Source organism: Anguilla anguilla, chromosome 18, assembly GCF_013347855.1.
Source record: "Anguilla anguilla isolate fAngAng1 chromosome 18, fAngAng1.pri, whole genome shotgun sequence".
Taxonomy (NCBI): domain Eukaryota; kingdom Metazoa; phylum Chordata; class Actinopteri; order Anguilliformes; family Anguillidae; genus Anguilla; species Anguilla anguilla.
Genome location: NC_049218.1, coordinates 30,580,025 through 30,601,056, shown reverse-complemented (window position 1 = coordinate 30,601,056; position 21,032 = coordinate 30,580,025). Strand labels below are relative to the sequence as shown.

General features: G+C 41.5%; 1 protein-coding gene across 2 annotated transcripts in view; it reads left to right on the top strand.

Annotated features, from left to right (window-relative positions):
• Window positions 1-6,742: 6,742 nt before the first annotated feature.
• mgmt (O-6-methylguanine-DNA methyltransferase) overlaps window positions 6,743-21,032 on the top strand; it is a 69,255-nt gene continuing 54,965 nt past the window's right edge. The window contains exons 1-3 of one of the 2 annotated variants that reach the window (XM_035401138.1): window positions 6,743-6,814; window positions 8,644-8,687; window positions 19,460-19,581. In XM_035401138.1, coding sequence (XP_035257029.1) covers window positions 8,664-8,687; window positions 19,460-19,581 — 146 coding nt within the window. In that variant the 5' untranslated portion in view covers window positions 6,743-6,814; window positions 8,644-8,663. Of the gene's footprint in view, window positions 6,874-8,643; window positions 8,688-19,459; window positions 19,582-21,032 lie in introns of both variants that reach the window. The other variant, XM_035401137.1, reaches the window with a different exon arrangement.

Genomic DNA, 21,032 nt, shown 5'->3' with positions numbered 1-21,032 from the left:
CAAAATGAGCAACAATGCTAGCGTGCGGCTATGGCTAACAAACGCTTCACCTCAACGTGCAAAGGGTCTGTTATTCGGAGGGACATCTGGGGTCGTTTGCGCGAGGAAGCAGGGCTCTATGGCGCCATTGACAGGAGGAAGCCGCGCTCCATAACTCCGTCGTCACGGCTACCAAACAGAAAACGGCGAGGAAAAGCTGAACAGGAAAAGAAAAGCTTTGCGTTTTAAAACAAAAGACGGGCGGGGCCACTTCCAAAACAGACACTGGGCCGCACCTTTAAATTAATGCCGCTCACAATTAAAGGAAGAGTCCCTACCAAATGAAGAACGTTCCAGTTCTTTAAAATAGACGGAATCATTCTTTGAAAACAATAGAAGCTGTAAGAATGACACGAGTTTCAAACGCATTACTAATTTTGTACCGCGCGGCCAGAGACCGAACATTTCCTGTTTTTGTTTTTTCTCCTTCTTTGTTAGTTTTTTGCTGTACACTTTTGCATTGCCATGTTTTTGTCAAAATGTGGAATGTTCATAATGAGAACGGTCAAATTACAGAAGACCTTTGGTATTTTGATAAACATTAATTAACTTCTGCCATCCCATATTTTTGTGGTTGGCGGAATAGAAAAGCATAGAATGCATCGAAAAATAAAATCTCAATGGTTTTTATAACTTGTTTGTTTCGGGCATTATAAGGAGCTGGATAGAATGGGAGTGACTGGAAGCCATAAAAAACAGTCTTTTAGTTCCAGCAGAGGGGGCTACTTGCTATCCAGTGCATTAATAAAGCTGATTAATTGAAAATGGCCGACTGCATGCTGTGCTATTGCTCTTCTTATGTCTCCAGTGCATCCATTAAATGCATAGATGCTTTCTCTATCAGAGCTCAGGGTGCAAACCACTCAGATCGCACATACAGCCAGACCCTGCCCCTTCACAGTGTATAAGGGTGTATCAGTGCTTTTACAGAGACGGGGTACTGCCTGATTGTTAGCCATGGCGAGCAAGTTGCAAAACAACCCCCCCCCCCCAAAAATAAAAATAAATAAATAAATAAAATAAAAATAAAAATAAATAAATAAATGTTATTGGTTACATGAAGTGACCAAATTCTGAAAACGGGGACCAAACCAATGCATTTGAAAGGTGTCTGGTAAGGTCAAGAAAAGCACTAGATAGCCACTACAAAACAGAGTATTACAAACCATGCCAGTGCCAAAGCAGGTAGTACATGAACATCACATGTATCTCAGCCTCAAAACCTCAGGAAATCCAATGCGAGGGAAAGCCATGTTGCTAAATTAAGGCTCACCTGCATGCGTCATGACATTATAGCTGTGCAGACGGTAAAAAAGACTTAAATGACTTAAAATGGCTCTCCATCACCAGATTACATCAGATTACATTTTGCTTTGAGCTTTTTTTTGTTTCGTCCCGTGGAACTGCTGGGCCTGGTTGGGAAAAGGCTGTCATTGCTCTCCTGCTGCTCCAGTATCACAGGCTGTGTTCCCTCTGATTCTGTTCAAGAGGCTTTACTGTGATCTTATTTAGCACAATATGCTTTAATCATAATGTACTAATCCTGTTCTCTACAGAGGCTGAATAGCCTTAAGCATTTAGTAGCTATTGCATGCAGGGGCATAGGCCAAAATGCTAGGAGATGATGTTGAGCCCGCTAATGCATGTCCACAAATACAATTATATATATCACATTAAACAACACAGACAGACATGCAAGGCCACTTGAATTAGCTGACCATTTTACCCTTTGGTAAGAGCAGTTGTCTGGCAGTCGGAGGGTTGCTGGTTCGATCCCCCGCCCTGGGCGTGTCGAAGTGTCCCTGAGCAAGATGCCTAACCCCTAATTGCTCCCAAAGAGCTGATTGGTACCTTGCACAGCAGCCTTTCACTGTTGGTGTGTGTGAATGAGAGGCATCAATTGTAAAGTGCTTTGGATAAAAGCGCTATACAAATGCAGTCCATTTACCATTTTTAGTTCATGCTTTATCCATTCTGCCCATTTAAATTTAATAAAACTAAGTACACTTGTTCTACTTGTAATAACGTGTCCATTGGCTTTAGAAAATACCCACTTTCGATAAAGCACAGCTTAAAATCCAGACTTATTCAATGCAAATTTTAGATGAGACTTCAAGTCCGCCAAGCTTAAGTTCTTAAAAAAGAGCCACTTGAAATGGAATGTTTAAAATTCTCCTTCTTCTTCTTCTTCTTCTATAGCATGTATGTTCAAGCATCCACACTGTAACCAGGATCACTAACCATCAATATCAATTCACAGGCTGTCTGTTGACAGAACAGGAAAGAGAGGTCAGTGTGAACATGATTGCACTTCTGAAAATTTCGCACTACATGGGTCGTGCTGGAGGCATGAGCTTCATTACCACGTGTGTCTGAACTCTATTTTCGTACTAATGCTTAAGCAAACATCTAAAGTCCACATCATAAAGTAATCACACAGCTCCTTAAGAGCTGCATTAAGTGATTCAGCCATTTCACGCTCTGAATTTTTTTCTACATCCCTCATATTTACAGGACTGAACCACTCCAAGGCCTCAGATTCCACATCTTAAACATGAAGGACTGGGGGAAATTGAAACTACATCTCTGCGAGAGCTTCGTCTTTCGAGTCTGAGACCAAATTCACCAGGAAATTTAACCCTGATTCCAAATTTTGGTCTTGTCCCGAAGAAACTGCTCTTGCTTGCCTTTTATTGGACCTCACAGGGATGACCAACTTTGGTTGCATGCTCACCGTTGAAAGAAATAAAAAAAATCCAGCATGTGCATGGAAATGGGAAACAGCTAGAAGTATATTTTATTTCAATATCTGAATATTGCAACGCAGACATTGCAGTATTTAAATAACATACTAAAATACACAGCTGTGATGACATATTTCTAATAAAGCCCACATATGTAGACTATAATTTAGAATATTAAATTTCAATAAGGGGGTGTTCAATAATAATTGTGCATGTTATGGTTATTCGATGGGGTGGGGGGGGGGGCAAAAACGGAGCATGCACCTCAAATAAATTAGCCTCAGCCATTCAAAACAAATAGAAAAGTAGCCGCGTGAAGGAATACCATCCCTTATAGAAATGTCAGAGATTAATGGTCTAAATGTCACATCCATTAAAACAGGGGACAGTTAGTACCTCATTAAAGAGGCGGCCATATTGCACTCTGCCCCCCCGCCTCTCCTCACCCGGTCGGGCAGACAGCCTCTCCAGATGGCACCCAAAATCCGCGCGGACCCCGCCGTCTCCACGGGGACCGCGGCGCACTTTTCTCTCCCGCCCCTTGACACGGAGGAAGGGAGGGGGGGAGGGGGGGACTGGCAGCGCTGCAAGGACTGCTGGGAATAGGCGACACTGAAGGGAGGGGGGCGGCCTACCTGCTGGCCTGCCCTTGATTTATGAGAGCCGGAAGACGCTAACGCTACTGTAAGACGGAGGCGCTAATTACGCATCGCGCGGAACGTGGTCACTCGCCGGCCTGTGAAACCGTTTCAGCCGCTAAGCTGTACAAACGGCCTTCTCCCAGGTTCTCCTTGAAGATCAAATGCTACACGTTCCTGGGGGTAAAAATAGCACTCTTTTGTGGAGTTCATAATTCCTGAAGCCCCCGGGCCTTGGGTCTCACTGTTCAGCCGTTCACCCATATCATATATTCCTCTTTTCTTGCTCGTGACCCACATCCACTGTGATAAAATATCTGAGGCATAAAAGTGCATGTGATCTGCAGACGTGAGATGAAAGATCCCAATTTGTATTCAACTAAACTCATGTTTTTGCTCATTAAAAATATTCTGGCATTGTTGTGGTTATTAAATACATATGTTCTTTCAATATACAGTTCTACCATCTGAAAGTGACAAGTTTAACTCAACCACTCCGTTAAACCAAGTAATAACAACTCATTAAAGACTCAATGAGTGTGTCATGGAGATGATACATCAATTATAAAGTGTGCAAACATTAACTTAAAATAACGCTTGCATGTCCACATTTTTTATGTTTTAGATATTTGTTTTATGAAACAAAAAGACATTTTGGATATGTGTTATTTTAAGTTTATTTTTGCATTAAAGGAAAAAATGTATGCAGTTAACAATGAGGCCAAATTGCAGCAAAACTACTGCAGGTGACTTGAGTGATCTCTGCTCCTAAATTATGCACTGCCATAGCATTGAGACACGCAAGAAAGGCCATCGCGTGTACTAAGTGAGTGATTGCAAATCTGACAAATTCAATTACAGCCAAACAATGTGAAATTAATCCCAAACGCACGTCTCCATTTGACACAGTTGCGGCAGTGTGGAAAGTTTGGGAAGAACATAATTGGCCCATCATATTTGTCACATTCAATGATTTCACTTGTCCGGGCTCTGACTTTTTTGACTTTCAGAAAAAAAAGAAAGAAGTTCCAGTGTGTGGATTTCTTGATGAACCAATAGAGAGGAACAATCATCTGAAAACCAGGGAGGAATCACAAGCCTCTCAACTTTGGATGAGTTTGATGTTGGATGTTGAAACTTTGCTTTGCTATCCCAGTGTTTTGAATGACTAATGATAAATGGACTGCAGAGGTCTATTCTGTTTTTTTCTTGCAACGTGTGACAGAACAAACCTTAATTTTACATCATGAAGTCCAAAAGGTCGACAGAGGCCCACATCCCTGTTGAATGAGGCTTTGATCTGAAATAGATGCCGAACTTGCTCACATAACTTTATTTATAGGCCAGTCTTGCCTGCATCCAAATACAATCTATGCTGCATGAATGTACCAAGCCAATAGGTTTTTAATCTGAGCTGTTTCTGTGCCTATCATTACAATGCACACAATCTTGTAAAATGGTGATTTTTTACACATTTTTCCTGTTAACATTACTGCCCATCAGCTGGACTCTTCTGTGTGTGCTCAACACGGTACCTGGAAATCTTAAGCTTATTTGTCTCACTGGGAATAACCTTCTTGTCACAACATATTTACATAGCCCTGCACATCGAAGGCTAACTCTTTCTTCTTTGCCATATTTCCTGCAACTTTAGTGCCTATTTTACTTGCACTACAGACTAAAAGTATTAGGCTTGATGGGGTTTTTAAAAATTCAGGTATATATTATTTCCATCAATTTAATTACCCCTCCATCTACCTCCCATCTCACGTTTGCAAAATGACTGTATAAACTTCCAATAAATTGTCTCATTGTAATTAAAGCCAAATGAGGCTATTTTGAGTTTGCGCTTATTTATAAAATTTGCCTGCAACAGAAAAACCCCAGCAAATATGGTAGGCACTGCATAAGTGAAAACCCATATGATATCAGCACAGGCTACTGTTGGGGGGTGGTGGGGGTAGGAGCTGCCCATTACAGCTGTGTGTTCAGAGTCATTAGCACAGCCGTGCATATTAATGGACAATTCAGGAATCGGTCTTAACGCGCTGGCACGACGTGTTAATGAATGTGGCCGAGGCAGTTCAGGGAAAATGACTCTTCTGCAAATGGAACTGCAGGTGATTGAATTTGACCTCGTTCCGAGCTGAATGAATCCCAGTTCTCTTCTGCCTTTCATTTCAAAGTCCTGACATCAAAGGTCATTTCAGGCCCACACATGCTGGACTGTAAGTGGTGTACAAAATGTGCACAGAAAGAAATGATTAGTAAAATCCACACAGGTACAAACATCTAAAAACACTAAAGATGAATTGCAACAAAAAAATAACAATTTACCTTCTAAATTAACGACGTGGATGTGGAATGTCTTCTTCAAGCTCTATCTATCTATCTATCTATCTATCTATCTATTCATCCATCCATCCACCCATCCATCCATCAATCTACACTACATGACCAAAGCTACCTGGACACCCCTTGGTCTGGGGCTGTTTTTCATTGTTCATGGTTTGGGCTTGGCCCCTTTATTTCCATTGAAGGCAAATCTTAGTGCTACAGCATACAATGACATTCTAGATGATTCTGTGCTTCCCCAACAGTTTGGGAAAGGCCCTTTCCTGTTTCAGAATGACAATGTCCCCAGGCATACAGCGAGGTCTATTTAGAAATGATTTTGTTGAAAACAGTGTGGAAAAACTTGACTGGCCTGACCTGAACCCCATCCAACACATTTGGGATCAACTGGAAAGCCAAATGTGAGCTAATCATCCGCGAATCCATGTCCATCACCCAATCCGTGTCCATCCTCACTAATTCTCTTCAGACTGGATGGAAGCAAATTCCTGCAGCAATGCTCCAGCATCTAATGCAAAGCTTTCCCAGAGCAGTTGAAGTTGTTATATAAGCAAAGGGTGGACTAACTCCATATTAATGCCTGTCATTTTGGATGAAATATTGGATGTCATGACTTTCGGCCATAGTGTATCTATCTACTGTATCTATAAATATGAATTGGATTGTCAGAAAATTGAAGGATCCATGGTTTAAGTTACACAATCAGAGAGAGAAGGGGGCGGGGTCATCTTTTTATTATGTATTTTTTGAGTTTCTAAGTAGCCTAGGCTGCCATCAAATTGCTTTTCGGAGACAATACAGTTTCATTAATTGATTAGCTGATTGATTTAAGACGATCAATTCAGTCACTATCGAACCAGTTTGTTGCTACGTTTTCCACACATTCATAAACTGCGAACACAACCTATAAGCCTATCCTGGCTCCTCCGAGCAGTACAGCAGGCGTTTGCCTGTGCGAATGGAACGGCAAGATCCTCCCCCTCGCCGCTGATTGGACGCTTTCTCCATGCGGTAGAACACGGAACGCACAACAGGAAGGTAACTACGCACTTTCTTGACCGGAGATTCAATGCCAGCAGTGTTGGATGTCGCACATGGTGTGTTTACTTAACTGTTTTAGTTTTTACGGATACAAATCCGTTTTAAAGGTGTATTGACGAGTGGACCTGCTACACAATGTATATTGCGTGATTATCCTACTGCACTGGACTCGCAAACTAACGCTTCCATTTAAGTTGCTTTATTCGTGCCACTTCTAACTTAGCCAGCTAATCAGCTAGCCTAACGTTTCGGGAATGTCTGTGCTACTACGCTAACTATGGAGATAGCTAATTAACAAACATGCATATGTGTACTTTATACGTTTGCTGAATAATTTCTTAAAGCAGAGTCGTTAGGTAGTCGCACAGACGGTTAGCGTTGGCTAGCAATGTTTTGTGATAATCGCTAAGTAGGAAAACGGTCGTCAGCTCAGATGGAACCAACTGCAAGATTTAGACTAGTGAAAAATGCATAAGATTAAATGGGTTCACTTTGTCTTTAGCGATCTAGTTACGTTAGTGCCCGCACGCATCTACACGTGTTATTCCTATTGCCACCGACTGATGGTTGGTCCTTCGAGAAAAATTAACTTGGTAACGACTGTTTTATTTGCTTATTTTAAATTGCACAATCAGTAATACGAATACAGGCCAGTGCGGATTTTTTTGGTAGATATCTACCGTAGCGCGAACATTACACTAGAGAACATTTGAATTGGAAACTCTTTACCTCGCTAGTTTCCTTCCCCTAAATAAGCCCCTATTCATCACTCCACCAGTTTTAATTTACAGTTCGTTGAGATGTTCTAAAAGAAGGGACATTAGATGCTTTATTACTTAACTGGGCGAATTGCTCAGATTTTCCTCTGGCCTGATTTTATTCTTTTCTCAGCTCCGCAGAGTAATTACCTCAACTACCTTAACTTTGATGTACTAGACAGCATTCTGAGTTTAAGGGCACACGTCTTGTTTCCTAATTGTGAGGGGGGGGGGGGGGGGGGGGGTCTTACTAAAAAGTATTTTATCGTCAAAAACGAATAACAGTAAATATTTGTATAACTGACAAATTATCCAATATTACTTGTGTTATGAATACATTTTTGTGATCAGGAACACACCACAATTCCTGCTAACTGCTATTAAACGACCACGATTCTGTATCGCAATTACCCTGCAGTGTACGACATTTGCAGTGACCTCATGTATCTCTGCAGTTACTGTACGGTGTGTCATTTTGTATGGCAATTAGATCATTTCATGAACACCATATTTGTATAACGGTAAATATGATCTTATGCACAACACCATGACTTGTTTTAAATACGGCCTTTGTATGCACAGTAATAAGCGTTTAGTCTCCGAGGGGTGCTGTTGTAACAAAGAGTGATGTCCTTCAACTCCAGCATCCTTGAACGTTCAGAGGAAGGAAAGTGGGCTTGCGTTTTCTGAGGCATAAAGGTTATTTAAAACCTATCCGACAGCCATCGAGAACAAAGCCGTTTTTTGTCCGTCCCCGCGTGTTATTTGCGCCGGCCATGGGAGCCGTTTTACTGCCGCGTCTATCCTGTTGCGTATCAAAGTGCTGCGCGCGAGGCGATGAGAGACGCGGTCGCCACGTCGTCTGCTGCCTGCAACTCCGCGCAGATGACGGCTGACCCGCCGAACTCATTTCCTGTTTGGCAGAAAAATGATATTTTTATTTTAATTTTTTTTTTTTTTTTTACCGAGGTACCCTGGGGCATAGATTTCTTTCCTCTGTCGTTCTTACCGCATTTGGAAACAAATCACTGTCCTTCTTTAAGCCTTCTCTCATTTTCTCTCCTCTAGGTGCAATTCTCTAAGCAACCATGGAATCCGGACTCAGTGAGAAAGTGAGTGGACCTGAGAATTTATTTTCATTCGATAGCTTGTGAAAAAAAACAAAACAAGTAACATCACAAATGAGTTCACACATACAGTAGTTTGGAGGCCTCCCCACCCAACCCCCCCTCCCTGAATATGACAGCTATTGTTTGGAAAAAGGATCACATGATTGATGCCACTCTCGAAATCCTGTCAGCTCTGTCGGAGTTGAGCACGGCCATCAGTGGAACTTTCCCCATCACGTATCTGTCATTCCCACTATTGAGATTAAATAGGACGGCACCCAATTCTTGGGTTTTGGAGGGTAGTTCCTTCTTGACCTTCTGTAAATAATTCCGTAAATAATAATTAGATCTGTTTCAGAGTTGTTATTCCAGGACTTGTGGACACAGTTCTTGAAGACGTATAAAAACATACAAATATACATATTGATATACTGACGCTGACATACAAATTTTATTTTAAGTATGAAATAGAGGGATGCGTTTTACTTTGTTTTGTTAGATGTCAGTTTGTCGATGTTAAACTCACTTCGCATACAGCATAACTCTTATATAACTTACAGGGCATTTCATAACATTGAGTTGTATTTCTTCATTAGTAAGTTAAGCAGAAAACCACAAAAATGACTGAAACCTCTACTGTAAGTGGAATATACTGTATGTTGGCTTTACATTATTGTTAATATTCTTTTAAGGATGACCTTAAAATATATCAGATGCAGGGATAAGATCAGACAAAAAGAAAGCAGTGCGGGTAGTTTCCTACAGGTTTTTAAACCTCGAATGCACATCAGAACCTGTCAGGAAAATTTGTTTTGAAATAGAACACTGGTTAAACATGAGTATAGTTTAGACTGTATTCACATTTATTCCTCCTGTTGTGTGTGTGTTTGTTTGATTTGTTTGTGGGGATGAATGGAAGAATGTTTCCTATTTTTAGTTGGAATTTATATTTGAAGCTACTCATTATATGTAAAAATGTATTATTCACTTAATTAACCACAGAAGAGCAGTATCATTCTTTCCTTATTAAAAGGTATTTGAGTGCTGTATGTGTGCACTGAAAAATAAACATAATTGCAGCACACAGTAAAACATTACCAAAAGACTTACCCTAGGGCCTTCACAGATATTTTGGTTTTTACAAAATGGAGTTGGTATGTGGTTATATAGGGTATTATATTTTTATTTTTCCTGTTTCAGTGTCTCCTTTAATTTGATCTGCACATCACACAAGTTTTAAGGTTACAATTCAACGCGTGTGTGATTATTTAAATCATGACCATTTGTGGCTGTTTGACAGTTTCACAGACTTAAGGTTGGCTATAGTTCTGGTAACCGGTAGAGAAGAATGTATTATTGCGTATGATAATTTTTGCCAAGCGTAAGTCCTCATTATGTAAACCAGTAAGTCAGAGCCAGAAAAGTTTCCGCTGAGGCATGCTGAAAGTTATCTATATTCCACATTGAATCGTAAATATATAAGAGAGTACATTTGAAGTTGTTCCTTACCACTTAAATGGTCAACCTTGAACCAAAACCCATACATCAGCCTTGAACCAAAACCTATAAAAAAACATACATTAATTAACCTGTTTATTACTTTTGTGATGAATCAGTTCTGTTGTTTCTTCACATGCGTCTGGTTGTTGGGAAACGGAGTTGTACATAGAAGATGGCGGGTTATAAATCTAAGTTTAACTGCTACAGGAATGAATGTGAAGAATTCAGTGTGATGAGTTATCCTGCCGATTCAAAAAACAGTACATTCAAAAAGGCACCAGGTGCCAGCGGTCTGGTCCTTCTTTATCCCTTACAGAAAAAAAAAAATCCAGTCGGATCTGCTTAATGCAGTATTTTGCGCATATAGCGAGTTTAGTTTACTCTATAGAACAATAATATTGTGCATTTCTGTCCTAAAGAGCTAAATGTCGAGGTTAGCTGATCCGTTAATATTGGAGTGCAGGGGAGGAGTCGTGGTGGTGTTCAGTCTCTGTGTTTTGCACATATAGTGAGTTTAGTTAGCTCTATAGAACAATAATATTATGCAGTTCTGTGCTAAAGAGCTAAATGTCGAGGTTAGCTGCTCCGTTAATATTGGAGTGCAGGGGAGGAGTCGTGGTGGTGTTCAGTCTCTGTGTTTCGGTGGCTGTTCATCCGTCCCGTTTTTCGAGAGAGCGGGTTTTTCTCTTGGAGCGGTGATTGATGGCTGGGACGCACGTTCCTGCTAGCGACGCTGTTAGCGACCGGTATTGCGCGGGGACCACTCGCCCGGGGGGGGGGGGGTGTGGGGGGTGGGAGGGGGTAGTGATTTACACCGAGCCCTGCCCACTGTCTCCCCCATTTATTTATGTTTTAGGCCTATTTATTACACAGTTGACTACATAAGCAGCCCTAAGCTTTTGTATGTCATTTCCCCATTAAGACACCACGGTTGAGTTAGCGCAAAATGTAAGTAGGCTATTATCTGTCGAAACGCAAACTGGTGCAGGTATCAACTGGAGGTCTTACTATGAGAAGCTTCCAGAAAAAACCAAGTTTGTGTTATTCTTTCTGGGATGCAAGTTGTTGGTTTAATGTGATAGTGTTTGATATTTCCTTGACGTGACTCGGAATTATGTTGCAGCGATATTCATAATTATCAGTGCTGCATTAAGTGCCCTGCATTTGTTTATGTTTGTGTTGTTGATAATTATGTTGTCTTTTGTTGGGTTAGTTTGTGCATCACCTTTGCTGTGGAATTGATTGTAGGTCTCACATTACAAGGGAAACCTTATGAGTTGGGCCACCAGTTTGTCTCCACCATGTGACCTGCAGAGATTTAAACTTGCATTTCAGTGATTATCCTCCAGGGGTCCCCGTAGGCACTCCATTGGCACACTGAAGTGGCTAATTGTACAATTGAGTTTATAATTGAGAAATTTATATTTAAAAAAAACAATTAGTCTAATATGGACAGAGTCAGGAAGAAAGGTGAACATGGATGGAAGTTGAAATGCTATGAAAAGCATGTCTTTGAGCCTGTGGTCCTCACTCCTGGTCATGGAGAGCCACAGGGTATATTGGGTTTTGATGTTACTTGAGTAGAACAGCAATTTAGCAGTTAAAGCACTTGAAAGTGCACCAGTCTGCAGTATGCTGAAAAGCACACTGTGTTGCTGAAGTGTGTGTCACACATTTTCCCAGTTTGACAGTTGGACTGTTCATAATATTACTCCGTGCCACATGAGGGACAGGAGACATATTTACAGTAATAACTAATGACCAGGATAACTTTCCAAGCATTATATTTTCCTAAGATATGTGCATTTTCCTGGAGCCAAAATTGAAATGATAAACAAATCCACTGCTAAATGATTTCTCTGAACTGAATTACAGGGACCAAATGAAATGCTAAACCAGGTTTTAAATTCTTGCTGCAGGGTTATTGTTGCATGAACTCATAATAACTAACCAGTATAAATGAAAATACAGTTGCCAAAACATAAATCAGACATCATATATCTATCTATCTATATATATATATAAGTATATATTAAGATATATAGGATGCCAGTGAGCACTTGTATAAACAACTGTATTTTCGGCTCTCCAATTGTTTACCAGTCAACTGAAAAATATAAATAAGTGTAACTGACAGTGTTATTCTAATTCATTTGTCTTGATGTGGCTTTACTGTCGCAGATATATTTGAGGTTTTGGGGTAAATCTGGAAAAGCTTGCGAGCAGGAGTGGAATTTGAAATGTTCTTTAAGAATGGAGTGTGCATTTTCCAAACATGGGGTTTGGGCCCCTGGGGGGGGGGGGGGGGGGGGGGTGCAGAGGTTTGTGTGCTAAAGGCATTCCTGAGGGTTGAGACGGGAATTTGGAAACCGTTATTAACGAGCTAAATAGTGTTTCTTCTTCTCGAAAGGAACATTCCCTGCGTTTGTGTGCACGTGGGCAAAGTTAAAATTCGTTTTCCGTGTTATGTGGGTTTAATCGGTTTTCGTTGGATTTAAAAAGACCTCAGTTCGTACCAGCATCCCCACTTTGCCCCCCCCCTCCCCCTCCATGGGGGCGACTGCAGCTGATCTAGGCCATCGGCACGATGTTGTTGGGGAACTCCCCGAGTCGAGCGGTGGGAGATCGCCCGGAAAGTTGGGCTCCTGAAATGTTCACAGAGTCATAAATCATCCACGCACACCCCCCCCCCCCCCCCCCCCCCCCCCCGCCCCCCCCCCCCCCCCCAAGCACAGCCCTGACTGCGAACGCCTCTTTGATGCTCGTTTGTTATTAATGACGGGTCGGGCCTGATTCCGCTGGCTAACGGTGGCGCTCTAGTTTCCGCGGACAGGACGTAACGAGGCCGCGGTTCCTGGAGCCGCGTGCGGCGGTGTCCGCAGGAAGAACCGCGCGAGAAAAACGCAGCGGTGGAAACGTCCCCGCTAACCATTAGTGTAAAAACAAGGGAGCCACCGGATTTCAGAAACGAATATTTGGCTGCTCTAAATAAACATTCGTCAGTGTACTCAGTAATCTGTGGGGAATGTCTAAAACAGAAGCAATTACTTTTTGACCAAAATACATAAAATTAAGTTTCAAAGAATTTCAATGGTCAGTGGCTTTGTAAAGAGAAGAAAAACAAAATGGAGGTTGTTTTAGTAACAACATGCCGATTGCATTCAGGAAACCATACCATTTTAATCCAATCATTTTTAATCTCTGGGGTGAAATTTCTATTTATTACAGCTTGTTGAAGTTTATTTGCTGACATTATTGTGACATTCTTATGTACAGCAAGCTTACTAGTGTGTTCATTTCTGATCTCACTGCTGTTGGAACAGATCAGGCATGCTATTCTTTCCAATACTATTTCATTTAAATTTTTGCAACTAAAGCAAAGACAATGCTGTCGCTTGTGACAGAATTGCTATTGGGGGAAAGTACCGTAGCAATAATCTTGGTTCTGCGCATGCAAGTACACTCACATATAAAAACATAGCAGTATGAAATTCAGTGACTGGTCTATGATGTTTTTCAGGTGAGAATAAAAACCCACATTTGTATTACTTTTATCTTGTCCAAGCTATAATTACACACTCAAATATATAAGAACATGACACCAATGCCACATCAACGTTCAGAACAACGTTCTTTGCTGGTGAGTGTGAAAATGAGATCATGCCAATTTATTTTTCCCACAAAGGACATGCATGCTTATGTTTAGTGCTCATGCTAAATAACTGCATAAGTCAAGTTTTGTCTTCACTGTTTGAGCAGATGACGAAATCAAGACATACCCAGTGACACACACCATATGTCTGTGATTATTCACAGAAGCCTTTATGAATGTCCATGCAGTGCTTATGAAGATACTATGTTATGGTGTTAAACCCTCCCCCCACACGCACACGCACACACACACACACACACACACTTTAGTCTGTTAGATAACGCATATTCAGTGCAGCCAACTCCAATTTAGATTTAATTTCTCGACCCCACAAAAAACTTTATTTTCATGTTTTTTTTTTTCTTTAATATTATCTACTTGCAGCAACATCTCGCCCCCCACCCCCCCCCCTCCCTCCCTTTCCTCTCCCTCCCACCCCCCCCCTTCGTCAGCGGCTGTATCTCAGAACAGGCTCACTCACTCACAGCTGCATGCTGGGATAGTGTGGCAGCCCTTCTGCGTGCTCTGGGGTCCAGTGGGCCGGAGCAGTGCGGTGGGGGTGGGGGGGGCGTTGGATGCGGGGGCGGGGGAAGCGGGGAGGCCGACGCTCGTCCGCTCTGAGCACCGCGATGAGCATGGCGCGCACCGCTCGTACCTCCCAGAGGGGGCGCTCTCAGATCTGGAACCCCACCCAACAGCCGAGATACATTATTATACCGTATATCTGCCAATGCGCAGACAAGCTGTAATTTGTACCTCTTACTCCAAATACCAAATACCCCCAGAGAATTGGAATTGTTCCTGTTTGTTTTGGCTTGTTGAATTCTAATGTTAGTGTGTGCTGTTTTTTTTTTTTTGTTGGGTTTTTTTGTTTGTTGGTATTTTAAATGCTTTGTTTTTTGTGATGTTATTTTTATTTTTTATTATTTGTTTTTGTTTCTCATTAGCAATGTTTCCACTGAGATCAGACTACCCGCTAGGCTTGGCACAAGCTTTCCTGTACGTAAATGCATAGTGTTAAGAATATAACAAAAAAGTAGTTTAACTTCCAATCAAACGTCCTTAATTTTCCTTACAACAGAAGTGGAACACATCCAGATGTTTATTTGGAATGTTTCTGTGTTTGTACGTGACTTGGCTCCAGACCTGGGTCAAATACGTATTTGTTTTGGATTAAAATACTTTTCTGTGCTCTGTTGATTTTGCCTGGTGTAATTGAGCCTGCCAGTATGACCAGAAGGCAGGGTTTGCACTTTTTGAGAGTATTTAATTGGTTCCAATACACCAGACAAGTAAAGCATAGAAAAGTGTTTGAATCCGAAACAAATATGTATTTGACCCTGGTGTGCTTTGCCCCAGCTGTCATGCCTTCACAAAAGTGACGAACTGCGCATACATATGGACTTCATACCAAACTGGATAAGTTTGCAATTTAATTTCAGTTTTTAAAAAAGTTGAATCTAAAATACTGAATATCAGTGTAGAAATGACCCGATTCTTTGTCATATAAAAAAATTACAAAATTAAAGAAGTCTGCAAACTTTAAAACATATATTCTTTCAAAAAATTAAATTAATAAAAACTTTACTAAGTGCTTTTCAGAAAACAGTCTCCTGTGTGCAAAAAAAACAGAACAAAACAAAGAATATGTGGTCTGATTATTGCCAGCATCTATTTTTGGTCATCAAAGAAGCTGTGCATTATTGCTGCTGTGAAGACCCGGAACACCGAATCCCAAAGGAGCGGCACCCCGTGGAACGGTTTCAGCGCTGGAAAACACATCCCGAGCACCGACCAGAAACGGCGTGCTGGAGATAACGCGGCGTTGTCGGGGGAATCGTTCGCCAGGCTGGGGGGAAATGACTCCTCGTGTTTTTTTTCCCCCTTTCGTGAAATATACTACAGTACAAAAAAAAAAAATGTGGAAAGATTTATGGGCTATGTAGGTTTACTGAATTATCCTTTTGTAGATAGACAAAAAAATATGGCCGCTTCAATTTAATGATTAAGTCAATAAAATGATTTTGTGAGATGGATGGCCTTTTACTGCACGGAAGAAGAAGACAATTTTGAAGTTGATGCCGCGCGTGCAGAAGTTTTGAGATGCTAGCGTTATTGGCAGTGGCTAAACCCATTTGCCTGTAACCAACATCGTGATCAGCACTGGGCTGGGTGGCTCATCTTGATATTCTTTCACATTACTATTTTGATTTATTCAGGAATGCCTTATTCAAATTTGGAATGCCCAGTTGTACTTGCCAGCCATGGTCATTGCTGTAAGCTCTGCTGTTGATTCAAGAGAGCCCAGACAAGCAATCTTCTCAAAAAATTAAAAGATTTTCATATTGCAGTACAAAATTTGTGATCGCTCAGAAGCTTCAAAGGCAGACATTTTGGGCTCATTCCAGTCGCTTCTTTTATCCTTCCTCGCTTCCTTCCCTTGCCTCCTTTCCTAGTATGGAAGGCCAAACAGGTCAAAAATACATGAACTTGACATGCTACTGTATGCATTACCCAGCAGGCAGAGCCCAGATTTTGTACCACAATTACTGTAATTGCGAGTTATTTCATTTGTTTCTCATGCACTGCTTTTGGCCTGTGTTACAGTAACAGCTCTGCAGATAATTACAGTAATTTTGCCCTGTTACAGTAACAGCTCTGCTGATAATTACAGTAACTTTAGCCTGTGTTACAGTAACAGCTCTGCAGATAATTACAGTAATTTTGGCCTGTGTTACAGTAACAGCTCTGCAGATAATTACAGTAATTTTGCCCTGTTACAGTAACAGCTCTGCTGATAATTACAGTAACTTTAGCCTGTGTTACAGTAATAGCTCTGCAGATAATTACAGTAAATTTGGCCCCCTGTTACAGTAACAGCTCTGCTGATAATTACAGTAATTTTAGCCTGTGTTACAGTAACAGCTCTGCAGATAATTACAGTAATTTTGCCCTGTTACAGTAACAAATCTGCAGATAATTACAGTAATTTTGCCCCCTGTTACAGTAACAGCTCTGCAGATAATTACAGTAATTTTGGCCTGTGTTACAGTAACAGCTCTGCAGATAATGACAGTAATTTTGCCCCGTTACAGTAACAGCTCTGCAGATAATTACAGTAATTTTGGCCTGTGTTACAGTAACAGCTCTGCTGATAATTACAGTAATTTTGCCCTGTTACAGTAACAGCTCTGCTGATAATTACAGTCATTTTAGCCTGTGTTACAGTAACAGCTCTGCAGATAATTACAGTAATTTTGCCCTGTTACAGTAACAGCTCTGCAGATAATTACAGTAATTTTAGCCTGTGTTACAGTAACAGCTCTACAGATAATTACAGTAATTTTACCCCCTGTTACAGTAACAGCTCTGCAGATAATTACAGTAATTTTGGCCTGTGGTACAGTAACAGCTCTGCAGATAATTACAGTAATTTTGCCCCCTGTGTTACAGTAACAGCTCTGCTGATAATTACAGTAATTTTGGCCTGTGTTACAGTAACAGCTCTACAGATAATTACAGTAATTTCGCCCCCTGTTACAGTAACAGTTCTGCTGATAATTACAGTAATTTTGGCCTGTGTTACAGTAACAGCTCTGCAGATAATTACAGTAATTTTAGCCTGTGTTACAGTAACAGCTCTGCTGATAATTACAGTAATTTTGGCCTGTGTTACAGTAACAGCTCTGCTGATAATTACAGTAATTTTAGCCTGTGTTACAGTAACAGCTCTGCAGATAATTACAGTAATTTTGCCCTGTTACAGTAACAGCTCTGCTGATAATTACAGTAATTTTAGCCTGTGTTACAGTAACGGCTCTACAGATAATTACAGTAATTTTACCCCCTGTTACAGTAACAGCTCTGCAGATAATTACAGTAATTTTGGCCTGTGTTACAGTAACAGCTCTGCAGATAATTACAGTAATTTTGGCCTGTGTTAGCAACAGCTCTACAGATAATTACAGTAATTTTGCCCCCGTTACAGTAACAGCTCTGCAGATAATTACAGTAATTTTGGCCTGTGTTACAGTAACAGCTCGTCAGATAATTACAGTAATTTGGGCCTGTGTTACAGTAACAGTTCTGCTGATAATTACAGTAATTTTGGCCTGTGTTACAGTAACAGTTCTGCTGATAATTACAGTAATTTTGGCCTGTGTTACAGTAACAGCTCTACAGATAATTACAGTAATTTTGGCCTGTGTTACAGTAACAGCTCTGCTGATAATTACAGTAATTTTGGCCTGTGTTACAGTAACAGCTCTACAGATAATTACAGTAATTTTGGCCTGTGTTACAGTAACAGCTCTGCAGATAATTACAGTAATTTTGCCCCCTGTTACAGTAACAGCTCTACAGATAATTACAGTAATTTTGGCCTGTGTTACAGTAACAGCTCTACAGATAATTACAGTAATTTTGCCCCCTGTGTTACAGTAACAGCTCTGCAGATAATTACAGTAATTTTGCCCCGTGTTACAGTAACAGCTCTGCAGATAATTACAGTAATTTTGCCCCGTGTTACAGTAACAGCTCTGCAGATAATTACAGTAATTTTGGCCTGTGTTACAGTAACAGCTCTACAGATAATTACAGTAATTTTGCCCCCTGTGTTACAGTAACAGCTCTGCTGATAATTACAGTAATTTTGGCCTGTGTTACAGTAACAGCTCTACAGATAATTACAGTAATTTTGCCCCCTGTGTTACAGTAACAGCTCTGCAGATAATTACAGTAATTTTGCCCCGTGTTACAGTAACAGCTCTGCAGATAATTACAGTAATTTTGCCCCGTGTTACAGTAACAGCTCTGCAGATAATTACAGTAATTTTGGCCTGTGTTACAGTAACAGCTCTACAGATAATTACAGTAATTTTGCCCCCTGTGTTACAGTAACAGCTCTGCTGATAATTACAGTAATTTTGGCCTGTGTTACAGTAACAGCTCTACAGATAATTACAGTAATTTTGCCCCCTGTGTTACAGTAACAGCTCTGCTGATAATTACAGTAATTTTACCCCCTGTGTTACAGTAACAGCTCTGCTGATAATTACAGTAATTTTGGCCTGTGTTACAGTAACAGCTCTACAGATAATTACAGTAATTTTGCCCCCTGTGTTACAGTAACAGCTCTGCAGATAATTACAGTAATTTTGCCCCGTGTTACAGTAACAGCTCTGCAGATAATTACAGTAATTTTGCCCCGTGTTACAGTAACAGCTCTGCAGATAATTACAGTAATTTTGGCCTGTGTTACAGTAACAGCTCTACAGATAATTACAGTAATTTTGCCCCCTGTGTTACAGTAACAGCTCTGCTGATAATTACAGTAATTTTGGCCTGTGTTACAGTAACAGCTCTACAGATAATTAAAGTAATTTTGCCCCCTGTGTTACAGTAACAGCTCTGCTGATAATTACAGTAATTTTGCCCCCTGTGTTACAGTAACAGCTCTGCTGATAATTACAGTAATTTTGGCCTGTGTTACAGTAACATCTCGGTGCTGAATCTGCCCGCCCTGCCTGTGAGGTCGGTGCTCTGTTTATTTAAGATGGCGCTGGTATGGGACGGCCTCCCCTCTCCCCTCGCTCATCGCGCTGTGTTGTGTTCCTCCGGCCAGGGCGGAGAGTGCGGGATGACTGCGGTCACGCTGCGAAGCCCCCTGGGAAGGATCCGAGTGGCGGGATGCGAACTCGGCGTGCACGGCATCCAGATCCTGACGGAAGGCCCGCCCGCCAAAAGGTAGGCGCGGAGAATCCGCCGCCATCGTCACCGTGACGATCTGATTAATGAAAGTGTGGAATCTGTAGAAGCACTGAAGTAGAACATTTCTCATCATGCAATGAAATTTTTTTTTCATCCCAATCTCTCCCCCCTCCACTGGCCCCCAACCAACCCATGAACACTGCCACCAGCGCAGAGTAGCACAGGCAGAGTTGAGCACAAAATCAGAAATTTGACTGTGCTAACAGCCAGTGTCAGGAACTTGACTTTGACGTCCTACAGAATGAACACAGACCTCCTTTTTCTCCAAAAGACTCACTCTGACCCACTGCATCAATACAGTGTGAATAATTACACAGTATTTATGTATTTACTTTTACATTCATATGTGTAATAATTGGGTGTATTTACTGCGTGGGAGTGTATATTAATATGAATACAATATTAATAACTTGGCCTGGTGAATGTTGAGAGCAGCAATACCAGTGTACAGAGGTTAAATACTCATGATGTTCACTATGTTACTGCTGGTTCCTTGCCTGTGGTATTTGCTCATGAGAAAGGTAGACTTATATTATTTTCAAAAGGCATGAAATTTATGTGTTTTCACAAAGATCATCCAAGTTTGGCACTGCTGCCACATTTGCCTGGCTAGCAACATTTGAAAATATTGGGTAGTGTCAATTCTCTCAATAGTCAACCAATGTTGAACTTCATCCCAGAAGGCATAGAGATCAATATTCCGAAGGAAACACAACCATAAAATTTGTGTTGCACTTAATATGCCAGTAAAATTGAACAACCGAATCCTGTATCTACAAATATTGAAGGCAGCATTTTTTGGAGCCATTTTTTCCCCCTTTTCACCACTTCAGAAGTGGTGCGATCACTGTGGAGGAACCTTTATTGGGTCTCCATAGAACGGCCAGTCTGAGCTGCTCCGTGGCGCGTGCATCAGCGGCGATATTGGTCAAGTGTGTCTGACGGTCAGTTAAAGAGGAAAACACCGGCGGAGAGAAAGGAGCGGCTGTCCATCGGCGATCCGCCTTCCTCCGCCCATTAGCTCACACGGTATCAGTGCGGCACAGATAATCGCGAGACGTGAAATCAGTCCAATTCACGTAGGCTATTACAAGGGAGAAATCAAATAAATGAAATAAAAATCGTCCGCTGTGGTCCTGAACCGCGTAGCACCTTTAACAGTCCCACAGTCCTCCTCTCTGCTGGCGGGAGGGGACGGCGGGCCTCCGTGGGAAACGCCCCCGCGCCGCCGTGTTTGACGATGCGGGGAATCCCGTCCTGTGATTGACAGCGTGCTGAGAGGCTGGGAAATGAGTCCGTCTGAGAGGGCTGTCCTCTCCCTGGGTCGGGACCCTGAAGAGGCTCATTTACAGTCGCCGCAGGGCAGGACGGAAAACACCGAAACGTAAAGCATTATTGGCGCAGAGTCTGTGCTTTAGGGTGGCGTT